This window comes from Rhineura floridana, chromosome 6 (genome assembly GCF_030035675.1).
Source record: "Rhineura floridana isolate rRhiFlo1 chromosome 6, rRhiFlo1.hap2, whole genome shotgun sequence".
NCBI classification, from domain to species: Eukaryota; Metazoa; Chordata; class Lepidosauria; order Squamata; family Rhineuridae; genus Rhineura; species Rhineura floridana.
In genome coordinates this window covers 4,869,433-4,886,258 of record NC_084485.1, presented here as the reverse complement: position 1 = coordinate 4,886,258, position 16,826 = coordinate 4,869,433, and the positions used below count along the sequence as shown (strand labels likewise).

At 43.1% G+C, this 16,826-nt stretch overlaps 1 protein-coding gene across 6 annotated transcripts in view; it reads left to right on the top strand.

Moving 5' to 3' along the window:
* TTLL9 (tubulin tyrosine ligase like 9) overlaps positions 1-16,826 on the top strand; it is a 47,485-nt gene that overhangs the window by 8,426 nt on the left and 22,233 nt on the right. For 4 of the 6 annotated variants that reach the window (XM_061630814.1, XM_061630812.1, XM_061630818.1 and 1 more), the window contains exons 3-5: positions 76-168; positions 10,598-10,709; positions 13,275-13,460. In XM_061630814.1, coding sequence (XP_061486798.1) covers positions 76-168; positions 10,598-10,709; positions 13,275-13,460 — 391 coding nt within the window. The remainder of the gene's footprint in view (positions 1-75; positions 169-10,597; positions 10,710-13,274; positions 13,461-16,826) is intronic. The other 2 variants (XM_061630813.1, XM_061630817.1) reach the window with 2 other exon arrangements.

Sequence of the window (16,826 nt, the reverse complement as noted above, 5' to 3'; positions counted from 1 at the left end):
ATGACAGATAGGTTGTTGGCAATGCACATTGCACAGCCCTGGATGTAACGGGCTTAATGTTTTTTATATATACAGAGAACCACGAGCTTGCATCCGATTCAAGTGCGCCCTCACAAACACCATTTTAGATGTCCTTCGACAACGGCCAGGATGGGTTGAAGTGAAAGAGTAAGGTTTTGTGCTTTTCTTGTTATGGGCATGACCAGGGTGACACGTTTCCTCCCGAGGTTCTCATTTCAACAGAGGCTCCTGTCTCAGATCAAGGGGGTTCACTGAACCCTCCCTGCTCCTCTGACAAGAACTAGGAAATGAAGCTTGCTTTCTCATTTTGTGTGCTGGAAAAAAAAAAAAAAAAAAAAGCCTCCATCATACTGCAGATGAAATCCCTATCAGGTTTTCCAGGAATGCGATTGGCCATTTCTATGGTTTGTAGAAGAGCCAGTGTGGTGTCATGGTTAAGGTGCTGGACTATGACTTGGGAGACCAGGGTTCGAATCCGCACATAGCCATGAAGCGCACTAGGTGACCTTGGGCCAGTCACTGCCTCTCAGCCTCATGAAAACCCTATTCATAGGGTCGCCATAAGTCAGAATCGACTTGAAGGCAGTACATTTTTTTATAAAGCATTATCTGCATTGATGGCGCTTGATAACTAAGCAGCAATAATTGTACCAACACTGTTTAATGAACATTTAAACAGCTGTATTTTATTTTATATATATATAAAAGTCATTTAAAATACTTCATCATTACTGTCATTAACTTCAAGCCTCTTGAAATGGAGATGCAGTTGCTGAAAATTATCATTTTAAAAGGGTGAATGAACCCTGAGTGACCAAACCTGCCCCCCTTTGCACACAAACAGCTGGCTTCTCATTTTCCACGTCCTCATCTTTTGATAGCTTTTTGTGGCCTTGTGAAGGATTTTCACTGAGACAGGCATGAACCACTCAGATATGTGCCAAGTACAAATAACGCAAACACACAGTGTAGACGTTTGCACATGCTCAGAGAATAATACACACAATCAGCACTTAACAATGGACTCATGATTCACTGGGGTTCACTTAGTGCTCCCAGCAGCCCCTTTTTCTGGCTTCAGCTCCATAGAAAGACATTGTCTTCTCTGCTCATAGTTGCTAAGGGTAGGGTACGCAGTGAACTCTTCACTTATTTAGAGATCTGAGTCTGTAGGGGCAGGAGTATAGATGATGACCTCTGCCTGCCTGCCTGCCTACTGTAGAGGCCAGCCAGCAGGGCATATACTTTTTATATTGTCTGTCAGAGCCAGTGTGGCATAGTGCTTTGAGTGTTGGACTACGACCTGGAAGACCAGGGTCCGAATCCCCACACAGCCACAAAGCTCACTGGGTGACCTTGGGCCAGTCACTGCCTCTCAGCCTCAGAGGGAGGCAATGGGAAACTGTGATGCGTCCTTCCCTGGCTCTCCCTGTCAGGTTCCTACCTGCTCGTGGTTACTGCCTATCTCTAGGCACCACCAGGGACTCCACCAGTCTGGACCGCACTCTCTTATGGTTTACCTATCCGCTCTAGCACAGATCTCAACAGATCCCCCTGCTAGGCAACCACCAGTAACGTCCCAATACTAGTATTCCCAGAGACTCTGAATACTGGTATTGTTATTCTCTTCACCGCTGCCACCATTCGTTACAGTTCCCCTTCAGCCTTGGTCATTACCTTACCCTCCCTTCTGGTCTGTGAAACCTCAGCCAAGGATCAGGCCTTTGGTAAACCAAATTAAGTATTTATTACAGATAACAAAGCTAACAAGATTAACAAGATTTCTTCTTAAGGCACATAAGCATATGGTTTTACTCAATACTAATCCGAACTCCACCTCCCTCCTGGCAAACAACTCTCTAAACCCCACCAAGCAACCCACTCAGTTCTCTTCTCCCCCCAGATTCCACTCTCACTCTTCCTTTTATACCTTCAGCCATTTTAAACACTCAGCCAATCATCTCGCATTCTACTGCCCATTCACTCCCCCTCCTCTTTCACTCCACTTACCATGTATCTTCTAAAACAACAACACTTACCATATATACATTAATATAGGAACATCACAGAAACCCCCTCTGAATACCGCTTACCATGAAAACCCTATTCATAGGGTTGCCATAAGTCGAGATCGACTTGAAGGCAGTTCATTTTCAATGCTGTAGAAGAGCCAGTGTGGCCTAGTGGTTAGAGTGTTAGACTACGACCTGGGAGACCAGGGTTCGAATCCCCACATAGCCATGAAGCTCGCTGGGTGACCTTGGGCCAGTCACTGCCTCTCAGCCTCAGAACGGCAATGGGAAACCACCTCTGAATACCACTTGCCATGAAATCCCTATTCGTAGGGTCGCCATAAGTCGGGATCGACTTGAAGGCAGTTCATTTTCAATGCTGTAGAAGAGCCAGCGTGGCGTAGTGGTTAGAGTGTTGGACTACGACCTGGGAGGCCAGGGTTCGAATCCCCACACAGCCATGAAGTTCACTGGGTGACCTTGGGCCAGTCACTGCCTCTCAGCCTCAGAGGAAGGCAATGGTAAACCCCCTCTGAATACCACTTGCCATGAAAAACCTATTCGTAGGGTCGCCATAAGTCGGGATCGACTTGAGAGCAGGCCATTTCCACTTTCATCAAAGCAGCAGCAGCAGGAGATTTGAATTCCCAGAAAGGGCAATAGGGGCTAGCGGGGGGAAGGGAGGGCTCCTTTTTTCAGGCCTCCTTGGCCTCTGTGTCTTTCCCTCTGGCCCCAGCTTGTTGCATCACATTCACAACTGCATCTTCTTCCTTCGGTAGACACACTCCAACTGCACTCTTGGTTCCCCTCAAGTCCCCTCAAGAGCTCAAGAAACACATTTCTCTATCCCCCACTCCCCAATCTTTTCCAAACATGACTTGTTAGCCAAAGTCTTCTCTGGTCCCAGGATACACATCTAGCCCTCACCACCAGCTTCTAAAACAAAAAGTGCCTTGGATCCAGCCAGCTTTGAGACCACACATGCCAAAGCAGATGCCTCCCTAGCTGCAGATAAATGGATGCCTTTGTGCCGGCTGCCCGGTGACACCCCTTGCTTCATCCACATTTCCTGGACGGAGTCCTGGACTGAGCACCATAAGGAGGAAAACTGCCCCCCACCCCCAGCAAAATGCTATTTTCTGTAGACCTATTTAAAGGCAGACCACACATCATGTGGGGGTGGGAGAGACCTGTGGTCATTTCCTTTTTTAAAAAGCATGCAGCTTTCCAGGTTTGATGCAGCCTTGCAAAGGAAAGTCGACGCTTCACCTTTCCGTACAGTCCATTTCTATGATGATGATAGAAATGATGATAGGGCCTTCTCAGTGGTGGCCCCCGAACTATGGAACAGTCTCCCTGAGGAAGTACGCCTGGCGCCGACTCTGCTCTCCTTCCGGCGCCAGGTCAAAACCTTCCTCTTCTCTGAAGCATTTTAAGTTACACTGATTTAATTTTAAAAATGTTTATTGTGTTGGATTGTTGCTTGTATTTTAGTATTGTTTTGTTATTTATTGTATTTTTATGCTGTTTTATGTTCACCGCCCAGAGAGCTATTGCTAGTCGGGCGGTATATAAATTTAATAAATAAATAAATAAATAAATGATGATTTAAACTACTATTAATATTATTATTTTATTTCTCTCCCTATGCCCTCCCACCTTTCCTGCCTGTGCAGGGGGGGAGTGAGTATGGGCATGTTGTGCTTCTTCCCCCAGAGGCAGAAAAGCTGCTGGGGGGGGGGGAGGTGAATGTAAAAGTGGCCCACAGGGAAAGAGTGACAAACCTCCTCCTCCTGTCCACCCTTTCAATCAAATCTGCAGCTCCCCAAGGCTGCATTTCAAAAGCGCCCCCATGCCCACAGCCAAAGGATCTTGATTCTGGCCTTGTTGGGGTGGGGTTTGACCATTTGAATTATGGGTCAGTGGGTAGATGGCCCAGGGTGAGGGTTGTGTTGTTACAAGGGACCATTTCCTCTTGCTTAGGCAGATGAAGTGAGACAAGGCAAGTCTGGCATCTTCAAACCACTTTGGAGGCCTGCCATGGATTTCAATATGAGTTTATTCCTGACATATTTTAGCACTGTTCTCCATCTTAATCCTACCCTGCATATTGTATGAATATTTTTAAATTTTATTTTATTTGAAGCATTTATACTCCACTGTTTAGCTGAAAAGGCAGCCCTTAGCAACGTGCAGTAATTAGTAGTAGGACAGTCCCTGCCCTGAGGCCTACAATCTAAAAAGGCATGACGAAAAACAGATGAGAGGAGGGAGGAGAGGGAAAAGCAAGTTTACACGTCAGTTCTTTAAAGTTATAGTTCTTATAAAATGAGATTAGAATTGGAAAGCTTTTGCTAACTTAAATTGCTACTGACAGTGTGAACTGTGAATTCCCTTAAGAACAATCTTCAGAGTGCCATTCAATAATGTACAATCACATTTGTGCCAGCCAAAGATGAAGAAACTTTAGTAGAGCTGCTTTGTCTATTCAGAAAATAGATGCGAAGAGTTTTCTGGGATTCCTCATTTCCTCTAGGATGCACACCTTAATGTCGTGAGGAGGTCTGAGAGTGTCAAGGAAGCTGCGAGCAATGCCATCAGGAGTCTAGACCAAGAGGCTTGACTCCTAGCAGGGGCATCCAAGGCGGAATGGTCAAAGCTGAGACACCAGACTAAGATGCATCCAAACTCAGAGGAAGGCAATGGTAAACCACCTCTGAATACCTCTTACGATAAAAACCCTATGAACAGAGTATCCAAAATGCAACACGAGATAGTGCTGGAAGATGAGGCCTCCAGGTCAGATAGCACTCAGCGAGCTACTGGGGAAGAACAAAGAACGAGTACGAGTAGCGCTGTGACTAATGACGCAGCTGGGTCAAAGCCGAAAGGAAGCCCAGAGGCTGATGCGCACAGATGCGAAAGGAGAGTCCGGAGTTGTACGGCGCACACAATAGGAACATGGAATGTGAGAAGCATGAACCAGGAAAAGTCAGAAATTGTCAAGCAAGAAATGGAACGCATCACCATTACAATACTTGGTGTGAGTGAATTAAAATGGACGGAAATGGGACACTTTCAGTCAGGCAACTACAGAATATTTTATGCAGGAAATGAGAAATTAAGAAGAAACAGGGTTGCTTTAAAAGTGAGATGTAGCAAAAGCAATTAGGAGCTATAATGCAAGGTCTGAGCAAGTTATATCAATGAAAAAACAGGAAACCTAGTAACATAACCATCATCCAAGTCTACTCTTCAACAGCAAACACAGAAGAAGAGGAATTCGAGAGATTTTAGGAAGAAATTGATCACACACCAAATTGATGTTCTAATAATCATGGGGGACTGGAATGCAAAAGTAGGGAACAGAGAAGAACTAGAAATTGTGGGGAAATGGGGCTTAGGAGATAGAAATGAAGCAGGAGAAAGACTTATCGAATTCTGTGAAGCCAATAATTTGTTTCTTGCATACACATTTTTTGAGCAACCAAAAACACGACTGTACACATGGACATCACCAAATGGTCAATATAGGAATCAAATTGATTATATAATTGGTAACAGAAGATGGAGAAGTTCCTTACTTTCTGGGCAACAAGACCAGGAGCAGACTGCAGTACAGATCATGAACTGATAATATTGAAAATCAGAGTAAAACTAAAGAACAACAAAGCAATTATAGTGCCAAAATACAATTTAAATAACACCCCAGAAGAATATAAAGATCAAATAAGGAACAGATTTGAGGCTTTAGAGGTGGTTGATAGAGAACCAGAAGAAGTATGGATTGAAGTCAGAGACATTATCAGGGAAGAATGCAAAAAACAATAGTTAAACAGAGAAAAAGACCTCAATGGATGACTGAAGAAACTCTTCAAATGGTTAAAAAAGAAGGAAAGCAAAAGCAAAAGGAGATAGAAACATGGTCAGAACGACAATAATACAGCGATTGGTACGTAGGGACAAAGAGAACTATTACAATAGTTATTGTATAGAAATAGAAGAGGACAACAAAAAAGGTAGAACAAGAACCCTATTCCAAAAGATTAGGGAAATTAAAAGAAAATTTAGACCAAGAGTAGGGATGTTGAATAATCAACAGGGGAACACACTGACTGACCGAGATGAAATAAAGAAAGATGGAAGCAATACACTGAAGAACTCTGTAAAAGAGATGCCAGGATGACAGATTCATTCACAGAGGAACCATATGATGAAGAACCAGAAATTTTAGAATGTGAGGTGAAAGCTGCTCTTAAAATACTTGGAAGAAACAAATCACCAGGAACAGATGGCATACCAGTAGAGTTGCTACAAGTTACTGAGACTGAATCGGACTCATACTTTGGACATTGTGTTAGACCATGACCTGGGAGACCAGGGTTTGAATCCCTACAAAGGCATGAAGCTCACTGGGTGACCTTGGGCCAGTCACTGCCTCTGCCTCAGATGAAGGCAATGGTAAGCCACTTCTGAATACCACTTTACCATGAAAACCCTTCATAGGGTCGCCATAAGTTGGGTTCAGCTTGAGGGCAGTCCATTTCCATTTTCAAATGATGGCCCACAGACTGGAAACATTCAATATATATCCAAATTCCAAAGAAAGGGGATCCCAGGGAATGCAGTGATTATCGAACTATTGCCTTAATATCCCATGCAACTAAAGTAATGCTCAAGATTCTACGACAAAGGCTCTTATCATATATGGAGCAAGAAATGCCAGATGTCCAAGCTGGATTTAGAAAAGGAAGAGGTATCAGAGATCATATAGCAAACAGACTTTCCTCTTCTCTCAGGCATTTTAACAGCATTTGAATAACGTGTTTTTAACTTGCTTATCGTTTTTTATGGGTTTTAATGGTTTAAATTTGTATACTTGTTTTTGATGTTCTTAATTGTTGTAAACCTCCCAGAGAGCTTCGGCTATGGGGCGGTATATAAATGCAATCAATCAGTCAGTCAATCAATCAATACATTGGATAATGGAATGGACCAAAGAATTTCAGAAGGAAATCACCCTATGCTTTCTAGATTACAGCAAAGCCTTTGATGGTGTAGATTCTGAAAAACTATGGAATGCTTTAAAAGAAATGGGGGTGTCACAGCATCTCATTGTCCTGATGTGCAACCTATACTCTGGACAAGAGGCTACTGTAAGGACAGAATATGGAGAAACCGATTGGTTCCCCATCGGAAAGGGTGTGAGACAGGGGTGTATTTTATACCCTATTTGTTTAATCTTTATGCAGATCGTATGGAAAGTGGGATTGGACCAAGATGAAGGAGGTGTGAAAATTGGAGGTAGAAATATCAATAATTTAAGATACAGACACTACCATACTACTAGCAGAAACCAGTAATGATTTGAAACGAATGATGTTGAAAGATATGTAACTTTAAAGTTGACTACGAGGACATTGAACTTGTCAAGGATTATCAATACCTTAAGAACATAAGAAGAGCCTGCTGGATCAGGCCAGTGGCCCATCTAGTCCAGCATCCTGTTCTCACAGTGGCCAACCAGGTGCCTGGGGGAAGCCTGCAAGCAGGACCTGAGTGCAAGAACACTCTCCCCTCCTGAGGCTTCCGGCAACTGGTTTTCAGAAGCATGCTGCCTCTGACTAGGGTGGCACAGCACAGCCATCACGGCTAGTAGCCATTGATAGCCCTGTCCTCCATGAATTTGTCTAATCTTCTTTTAAAGCCGTCCAAGCTGGTGGCCATTACTGCATCTTGTGGGAGCAAATTCCATAGTTTAACTATGCGCTGAGTAAAGAAGTACTTCCTTTTGTCTGTCCTGAATCTTCCAACATTCAGCTTCTTTGAATGTCCACGAGTTCTAGTATGATGAGAGAGGGAGAAGAACTTTTCTCTATCCACTTTCTCAATGCCATGCATAATTTTATACACTTCTATCATGTCTCCTCTGACCCGCCTTTTCTCTAAACTAAAAAGCCCCAAATGCTGCAACCTTTCCTCGTAAGGGAGTCGCTCCATCCCCTTGATCATTCTGGTTGCCCTCTTCTGAACCTTTTCCAACTCTATAATATCCTTTTTGAGATGAGGCGACCAGAACTGTACACAGTATTGCAAATGCGGCCGCACCATAGATTTATACAACGGCATGATGATATCGGCTGTTTTATTTTCAATACCTTTCCTAATTATTGCTAGCATGGAATTTGCCTTTTTCACAGCTGCCGCACACTGGGTCGACATTTTCATCGTGCTGTCCACTACAACCCCGAGGTCTCTCTCCTGGTCGGTCACCGCCAGTTCAGACCCCATGAGCGTATATGTGAAATTCAGATTTTTTGCTCCAATATGCATAATTTTACACTTGTTTATATTGAATTGCATTTGCCATTTTTCTGCCCATTCACTCAGTTTGGAGAGGTCTTTTTGGAGCTCTTCGCAATCCCTTTTTGTTTTAACAACCCTGAACAATTTAGTGTCATCAGCAAACTTGGCCACTTCACTGCTCACTCCTAATTCTAGGTCATTAATGAACAAGTTGAAAAGTACAGGTCCCAATACCGATCCTTGAGGGACTCCACTTTCTACAGGCCTCCATTGGGAGAACTGTCCGTTTATTCCTACTCTCTGCTTTCTGCTTCTTAACCAATTTCTTATCCACAAGAGGACCTCTCCTCTTATTCCATGACTGCTAAGCTTCCTCAGAAGCCGTTGGTGAGGTACCTTGTCAAACGCTTTTTGAAAGTCTAAGTACACTATGTCCACTGGATCACCTCTATCTATATGCTTGTTGACACTCTCAACATGACCTTGGCACAGTCATTAACCAAAATGGAGACAATAGTCAAGAAATCAGAAGAAGGCTAGGACTGGGGAGGGCAGCTATGACAGAACTAGAAAAGGTCCTCAAATGCAAAGATGTATCACTGAACACTAAAGTCAGGATCATTCAGACCATGGTATTTCCGATCTCTATGTATGGATGTGAAAGTTGGACAGTGAAAAAAGCAGATAAGAGAAAAATCAACTCATTTGAAATGTGGTGTTGGAGGAGAGTTTTGTGGACACCATGGACTGCGAAAAAGACAAACAATTGGGTGTTAGAACAAATTAAACCAGAACTGTCATTAGTATAGGAAGCTGGGCCCATTGTCCTGTAGGACCCCGCAGAGTTGCGCTGCGGAACTGAAAGTATTGAGCGAGCTTATGTGTGTGTGTTTGAATCTTTGCTAAGATTCTACCTTCCCTGCAAATTAGTCAGACAGAGACTTTAAGCTTTAAAATAAGAAATAATTACTTTATTCTGGAAGTACATGCTTGATAGGAAAGAGTCCTATATCTAGCTAACTAGCTAAGCTGGAGCAGCAAACACTGAGCCCAGTGCTCACCCTCATGCTGGAGGAGAGGGAGAGACAAAGGAGTATGTCTCCTCCCCTCTCAAGAGAAAGAAGAAGACTGGGAAGGAGGGAAGGAACTGGGATCAACATCCTTTGCATATCAGTCTAGCAGGAAGGAAGAGACAGCAGGAGATCAAAGGACAGGTATAGCCTAGCAACCAAGAGATCTCCTCTCTAGCTACCCTTTTTAACCCCATGCAGCCTCAACTCACAAGTTGGAATTGAACCTCATACATTCCAACAATTAGAAGCTAAAATGATGAAACTGAGGTTATCATACTTTGGACACATAATGAGAAGACATGATTCACTAGAAAAGACAATAATGCTGGGAAAGACAGAAGGGAGTAGAAAAAGAAGGACAAACGAGAGATGGATTGACTCCCTAAAGGAAGCCACAGACCTGAACTTACAAGATCTGAACAGGGTGGCTTATAACAGATGCTCTTGGAGGTCGCTGATTCATAGCGTCGCCACAAGACGTAATCTTCTTGAAGGCACATAACAACAACAACCTCATTTCCAGTGTAATTTCTGGGAGAGAAAACATTGCAGAATAGCAGAAACACAACCATGTTATCTGGTAATTATTTCTTTTGATAATCATAGAAGGGAAGCCACCTCAAACCTTTATTTAGAACATAGTAAAATACTCCAGTTACACTTTTAACTGAAATGATTGTAATTCACAGAGCATTTGATAGACTTTCATGTAATAGTTTCCAATAGACCCACTGCCATAAAATAACTTTTCTTTGAAATTCTGGAAAATTGATATGTTCAGATTAAACCAGTCATGGGAGCAACTTGTGCTCTTAAATTGAAGGCCTAATATGTTTATTATGTTTTGAAACAGCCAGAACTATCATTAGAAGCTAAAATGATGAACCTGAGGTTATATTTTGGACACATCACGAGAAGACATGATTCACTTGTTCGTGTTGTTATGTGCCTCCAAGTCGACTACGACTTATGGCGACCCTATGAAAAGACAATAATGCTGGGAAAAACAGAAGGGAGTAGAAAAAGAGGAAGGCCAAACAAGAGATGGATTGATTCCATCAAGGAAGCCACAAACCTGAACTTCCAACATCTGAACAGGGTAGTTTATAGATGCTATTGGAGGTTGCTGATTCATAGGGTCGCCATAACTCATCAACTGGATGTTGTCTGACCTTTTCTTGGCAGGGAAGGCGAGTGGGACTTTTACTGGTGTGATGTCCGCTGGCTGCAGGAGAACTTTGACCACACCTACATGGATGAGCATGTACGCATTAGCCACTTCCGCAATCACTATGAGGTGAGAGGGGCCAAGTGTGAGGACAAGGGCCTTTGGTGCTGTCTGGATCAGACTGTGCAGAGGGCATGATTTGAACCTCTTCCTCCAGCCCCATTCAGCATTCTGAGAATCGGAGTTTGTTTCTTGAAAACACGTTTTTGGCCCTCGTTGTGGAGATGGGGGGTAGTAGTGTCTTTGTTGCAAATTACACATTATATACAAACAGTCTAATATATTGGTCTTGCATCGTCATAAAATTAGGATAGCACTTATAGAGTCATCAAGATACTTCAAGATACAATTATTAACCTGAAGGCAGCTTAAGACCCATTTGTTCTAGTACAGGCTTTGTTTTGAGGTGTAACATCAGTTAGCTTTCTTTTTCTTCCTGTCCTTGGTACTCATCTTTTTTTAAAAACAAAATCTTATTGTATATGCAAGTAAATATAAAAACAAACAAAAAAGAAATATACAAAAACAAACTGCAGGAGTACAGTGTCAGACTACAAGCAAATGTAAGTAGGGAGAGCTCTCGTCCCTAACCACAGCCATACCATCCAAACCTCACATGATGGCGCAGGAAGTGAGCTGAGAGTATTGGTTACAGTAACAAAAATCACAAAGTCCCATCATACATCATAAAAGCCTTCAGGGTTTGCTGTACCCTCTGAGATCTTCAAATCATATGTTATAGTTTCAGAAATAAGCAGGTTTTGTAAATGCTTGTATCAGAGTCCTATATTTTAATCTTGCAACGTCTTCAATTTTTGGGCTGTAGAGATCCTGGCAGCCGCCAACATCCAAGTGAGAAGTTCTTTAGAGTGAAATTGTACCATATGAGTATCCCAAAGATTCGCAAGAGAAAGTTGAGGCAACATTGCGATATCATAATAAAAAATAGTTGAAATTTCCACGTAAGCCTTCAGCCAAAAATCATGCACTACAGGCCATTCCCACCACAAATTGAAAGAAGTTCTTTGACCCCCACATACATGCCAGCAGTATGGGCTCAGTGATGACGTAATACGTGACAGCTGTGCAACACTTTCAATGAGAATTCCCTTACATATGCAGATACAGATATGGATTGCCAAACCAGATGCTTTTCCATTGAGCCTCATTGATGTTTATACACTGGTCACTTTCCTCAAAGGCCTTAAGCCCTGCAGGAGGGCTACTACTAAGGTCCAGTAATATTGAATATAATACTGACATGGCCCCTCCCATTCTGGTTACTTAACTTTGATATATGTTATTGCAATGATCAAGATTGTTGGGTTTTAATTTATATTGTTTTAGAAATGGTGATTTTATTATTATTAACTTATTTATTACATTTATACCCTGCCTTTCTTTTCATGCTAGAAACCCAAGGTGGCTTACATATGGTTCCCAGGTGGTCTCCCATCCAGGCACTGACCAGACCTGACCCTGCTTAGCTTCAGCAGGGTGCTGGCCTCATGGGCCTACAGACCATAGACCGTTGTTTGTTTGCTGCCTTGTGGAAAGGGCAATGCCATTTTCCCCAGATCAGGGATGGGGGTGGCAGCTGAGCTGAGAGATGCCTCAGATGACTTGCTTAGTTCATGGCTGAGGCAAGATTTGGATGGGAGACTTCTTACCTTCAACCTTGTATTACACCAGCTCTCGTAAGAAACAGCTCAAGGGGAGGGATCATGTGCTACCTGCCCCCAGTAGAAATAGGTGTCCGGGAGGCTGTGGTTCTCTGCACTTCAACCCTGACTCAGTGGTAACACCTGCTTTGCATGCAAAGGGTCCCATGATGAATTCCTGGTATCTTAAGTTAAAAGGATCAGATAGCTGCTGACGGTGGAAGACATCACTCTGCCTGAGCCCCTGCAAAACTGCTGCCCATCAAGCATAGGCAATACTGGGCTAGATGGACAACAAATAGTCTGACCTGGTATGAGGTGTGGGGAGCCTCTAGCCCTCCAGATGGTGCTGAACTACAACTCCCATCATCCCTAGCCATTGGCCACGATTTATTTATTGCATTTGTGTACCGCCCCATAGCCGAAGCTCTCTGCGCTGTTTACAACAATTAAAAACATTAAGAACAAATACACAAATTTAAAAACACAATGGCCATGTTCTACCTCCACCAGAGGCAGTATACCTCTGAATACCACTTGCTGGGAATTGCAAGTGGGGAAAGTTCTGCTGTGCACAGGTTCTGCTTGTGGGCTTCCCATGGGCATCTGTTTGGCCACTTTGGGAACAGGACGTTGGACTACACAGGCCTTTGGCTGATCCAGGAGAGCTGTTCTTGTGATGTTGAGAGGCACGAACAAAGAGCTCTGTAACTTCTTGACCATCTATTCCTGAGAATTTATTTACATCCTTTGATGGACCTGGATTTATCATGTGGTTTGCCCAATCATTCCTACTTATAGGGCCTTTTCTAAATTCTGTCACAGGTCAGCCAACAAATGATTGTTGGGAGCTGAAGGTCAGCAACATCTGGAGGGCCAAAGGTTCCCCACACCTGTGGTATAAGGCAGCTTCCTATACTGATTTTGTTTTATATTCTCATGTATTGAGGCTGTTCTTATCCTTCATATACAGCTGACTCGGAAGAACTACGTAGTGAAGAACCTGAAGCGGTTTCGGAAGCAGCTGGAGAGAGACGCTGGGAAGCTGGAGGCTATGAAGTGTGACTTTTTCCCTAAGACCTTTGAGATGCCTTCAGAGTACCACTTGTTTGTGGAGGAGTTTCGCAAGAACCCTGGCATCACCTGGATCATGAAACCGGTAAGAGAACTGCTGTCTGAAGGAAAGCAGAAAGTGACAGCTCAGTAATCGTCCTGGCACGAATTAAACTTACACCTCCACTAGAAGAGATCATGGCTGGCTCAACCATTGTTCTAGCCCTGGAACTATCCGGGCAGATGAGAAAAGGCAGAGAGACAGGGTTATACTTCAGGTGTAGAAAACATGCTTGGCATGTGGAAAGCCTCAGGTTTAATTAAAGGATCTCAGGTAGTGGGGCAGAAGAGAGAATTCTGCCTGCAACCCTGGCAGTCAAATTGTTGAGCTGATGCAATCACCCTTAATAGAGGTAGGTGTCCAGGAGACTGAAGCTCTCTGTACTTCACCTCACACTCTGATCCGTATCAGAAATTTCCCACAGATTGATTTCCTCATCCATCAGGGCTAGACACTTGCTTTGGTTTTCCTTTTTTCCAAATATGTATTTATTAATTATTTGATTTATATCCCCCCCCTTCCTCCCAGCAGTATTTCTGGCACACGATTTGGCAATCTGAGAAGCTCAGCTTTCATACAGTGTTGCGCTGTGTGTAATTTGTGTGCTTAATTTCGTTTAAAGCAACACCACAGCAGCAGATAACAGCAGATGTTGAAATGCGAGTGTGCCAGCATGTGCGTGCGTTTGCCTAAGAAAGCAGGCTTTTACCCTGCATCAGCATGACTGAGACTGGAGACTTAGTAAAATAAGAAAACCTACTTTATTTAGACAAATACTTTGTAGATAGAAAAGGCATACTTAGTTCTAACTAACTAGCTAAGTTGGAGGCATAACTCCCAGGTGCGGAAGTCAGCCCCATGCTAGGAGAGAGAAGAGACAAAGGGATGTCTCCTCTCTCCCGGACAGTCGGAGGAGGAAAGGAGTGGAAAGGGCAGGAGGAGGAGAGGCAGGTAAGCTTCCCTAAAGACGTCACAGTCTAGCTTCAGAAGGAAGTCAGTCAGAGCATCACATGTAAAAGGTAAACAATCCTGTCCATCTGGAGGACCCTAGCTCTATCTTCCTTCTGGAGCACAAATAAAAGAACAAAACAGGAGTTGCTCTTGCCCCACTTCCAACACAGAGATCGTCAACTGTCTGAGATGTGTGTGTGCGCCAGCATGTGCGTTTACCTAAGTGGCAGTGATGCATTAGGATCACTGAGACTTAAGACTTAGTAAAATAAGAAAAGCTACTTTATTTATAGAAATACATAGTAGATAGGAATGGCATGCCTAGTTCTAACTAACTAAGTTGGAGGCGCAACGCCCAGAAGTGGATCTTGCCCTCATGGCTCAGGAGAGAGAGCAAAGACAAAGACGTCTCCTCTCTCTTGGACAGTTGAAGAAGAGAAGAAGGAAAGGGCGGAAGGGCAGATAAGCATCCCTAAGCATATCAGTCTGCTACGGAAGGAAGTCAGTCAGAGCATCACAGGTAAAGGTAGGCAAGCCTAGCCATCTGGAGGACCCTAGCTCTCTCTCCCTTCTGGAGCACAAATGAAAGATCAAAACAGGAGTTGCTCTTGCTCCACTTCCAACAAGCAGAGGGTTGAAATTTTGAATCTGTTCTCAGATTTCAGGCAGCTCTTCACTGAATTTTCCCTGGTTATTTATATTTACATGGTTTTATGAAATAATAGGTATTTGTAATGTGGTACCTGGGGCTTTAAAAAAATGCGTTCATAGGGTCGCCATAAGTCGAAATTGACTTGAAGGCATATAACAACAAAAAATACATCCAGATGTTTCAGGCTGAGGGGCAGGAAATAAGCTCACATCATATATGTTGTATGTAGGTAATTACTATTCCTCTTAAATAGAAGGGACACCAAGACTGCAAAGTAGTAGGCTGCTCATTAAAGTTATAGTTGGGCTGGATTTTGAACCCTTATTTCCCAAATTCGACTTGCTGGATCACACTATAGAATGGCCTGGAGTAGCACATGACAGCAGTTTAGTTACTGAGACTAAAAGGGCCTGACTTTGACCCTGGCTAGATAGATGACCACTTTGGTAGCTAACATAAACTGTTTTGAGGTCATCCGTTCAAAATAGTACGAAAGCACAAATTTCGGGTTCTCTTGGCTTCTCATTTTTCCAGTCTTAAGCTCAGTTCTCCACATTTCCACATTAGTCTGTGATTTAAAAAAAAGTTCTCATGAAGATTCATCAGCATGTTAGTGCAAGTTTCTCCTAATACATTTTGTATGTAATTTTGCTGTCACATTTTTACAAAGCAATTTTCCCTAATATAATGCATTTTTGTATGTTATTTTTACTAATACATAAATATTCTTATGCACACTTTACCCCAGTATATGCATTTTTGCTCATGTTACTTGGCTGGAGAACTGCATTGCACAATCTAAGCAGTGCACATTTCAAAGGCTGGCTGTGGTTTGGTTCACATATTGTTTCAGAAAGTGTGCATTAGGTAGGTTTGCCTTCAAATGTGAACTGAATCGAATTTCTCCCCCATCCCTTCTCCAAAAGTATAAACATAACCAGTAAAACCCTGGGACTTTTCTGTAGTGAGTCACTGTCTTCTTCCATCCCCTGGAGCTTCATTTGCCCCTTTCCAAGACCTTAAGAGAAATCAGATTTTCCTGTACTTTGTAATTGATTCTGCTCACTCGCTTCTCTAATGGAGTAGGAAAAACTCTGCCTCTTTTTGAGGCTGGCAAGATGCTGAGCGGAGCCAAAGAAAGGCTTGCTGTTGTTGTCAGATGATGAGAGACGTTTAACATCATGAATACTGCACCATGGCGCATAATTACCTCCACACCCATCTGTGAGGCTCGCAGCAGGACAGGTCATTTGCTGGGCAGATAAAAGCTGGCAGCAGCCGCCTTTCGCCTGCAAATAAGGGGCGGGTTTCCGAGTGGGGGAATGGGAGGTAATTATGCAAACGAGCGTGTGAATTACTGCCAGGAGGATAACAGCCAGCGATTATCTAAGTCTACAAATGATAATTTGCGTTAATTGCCAGCAAGAAACCTTACATTAAGCTGATTTGGGCCCACATCCTCAATTAACATTGGGGAGAAAAGCAAGATACGCTAAATGAGACTGTATTAAAAAGGTTACAATTATCAACTTTGTGCCGACAAGTGGAAGGACGCAGGTTGCAGAAGGCTCTGGAGGTGGAGGGAGGAGTTGAATGTTCCTCATATTCTGGTTAATGTATCTGTTTTTATTATCCTGCACCTTTTGTAGAGCTTAAGAAGGGGGAGATAAAAATGAAGTTAAAAATTAATCTAAATGTTTTGCTTAAATATCTTATTCACATAGCATGTCCTAGAAACCCTTGAAATAACAGATAAAGCTGATGCTTTTTCAGTGTGGTTGGAACTGAGTTGGACTTAATGAGAGAGA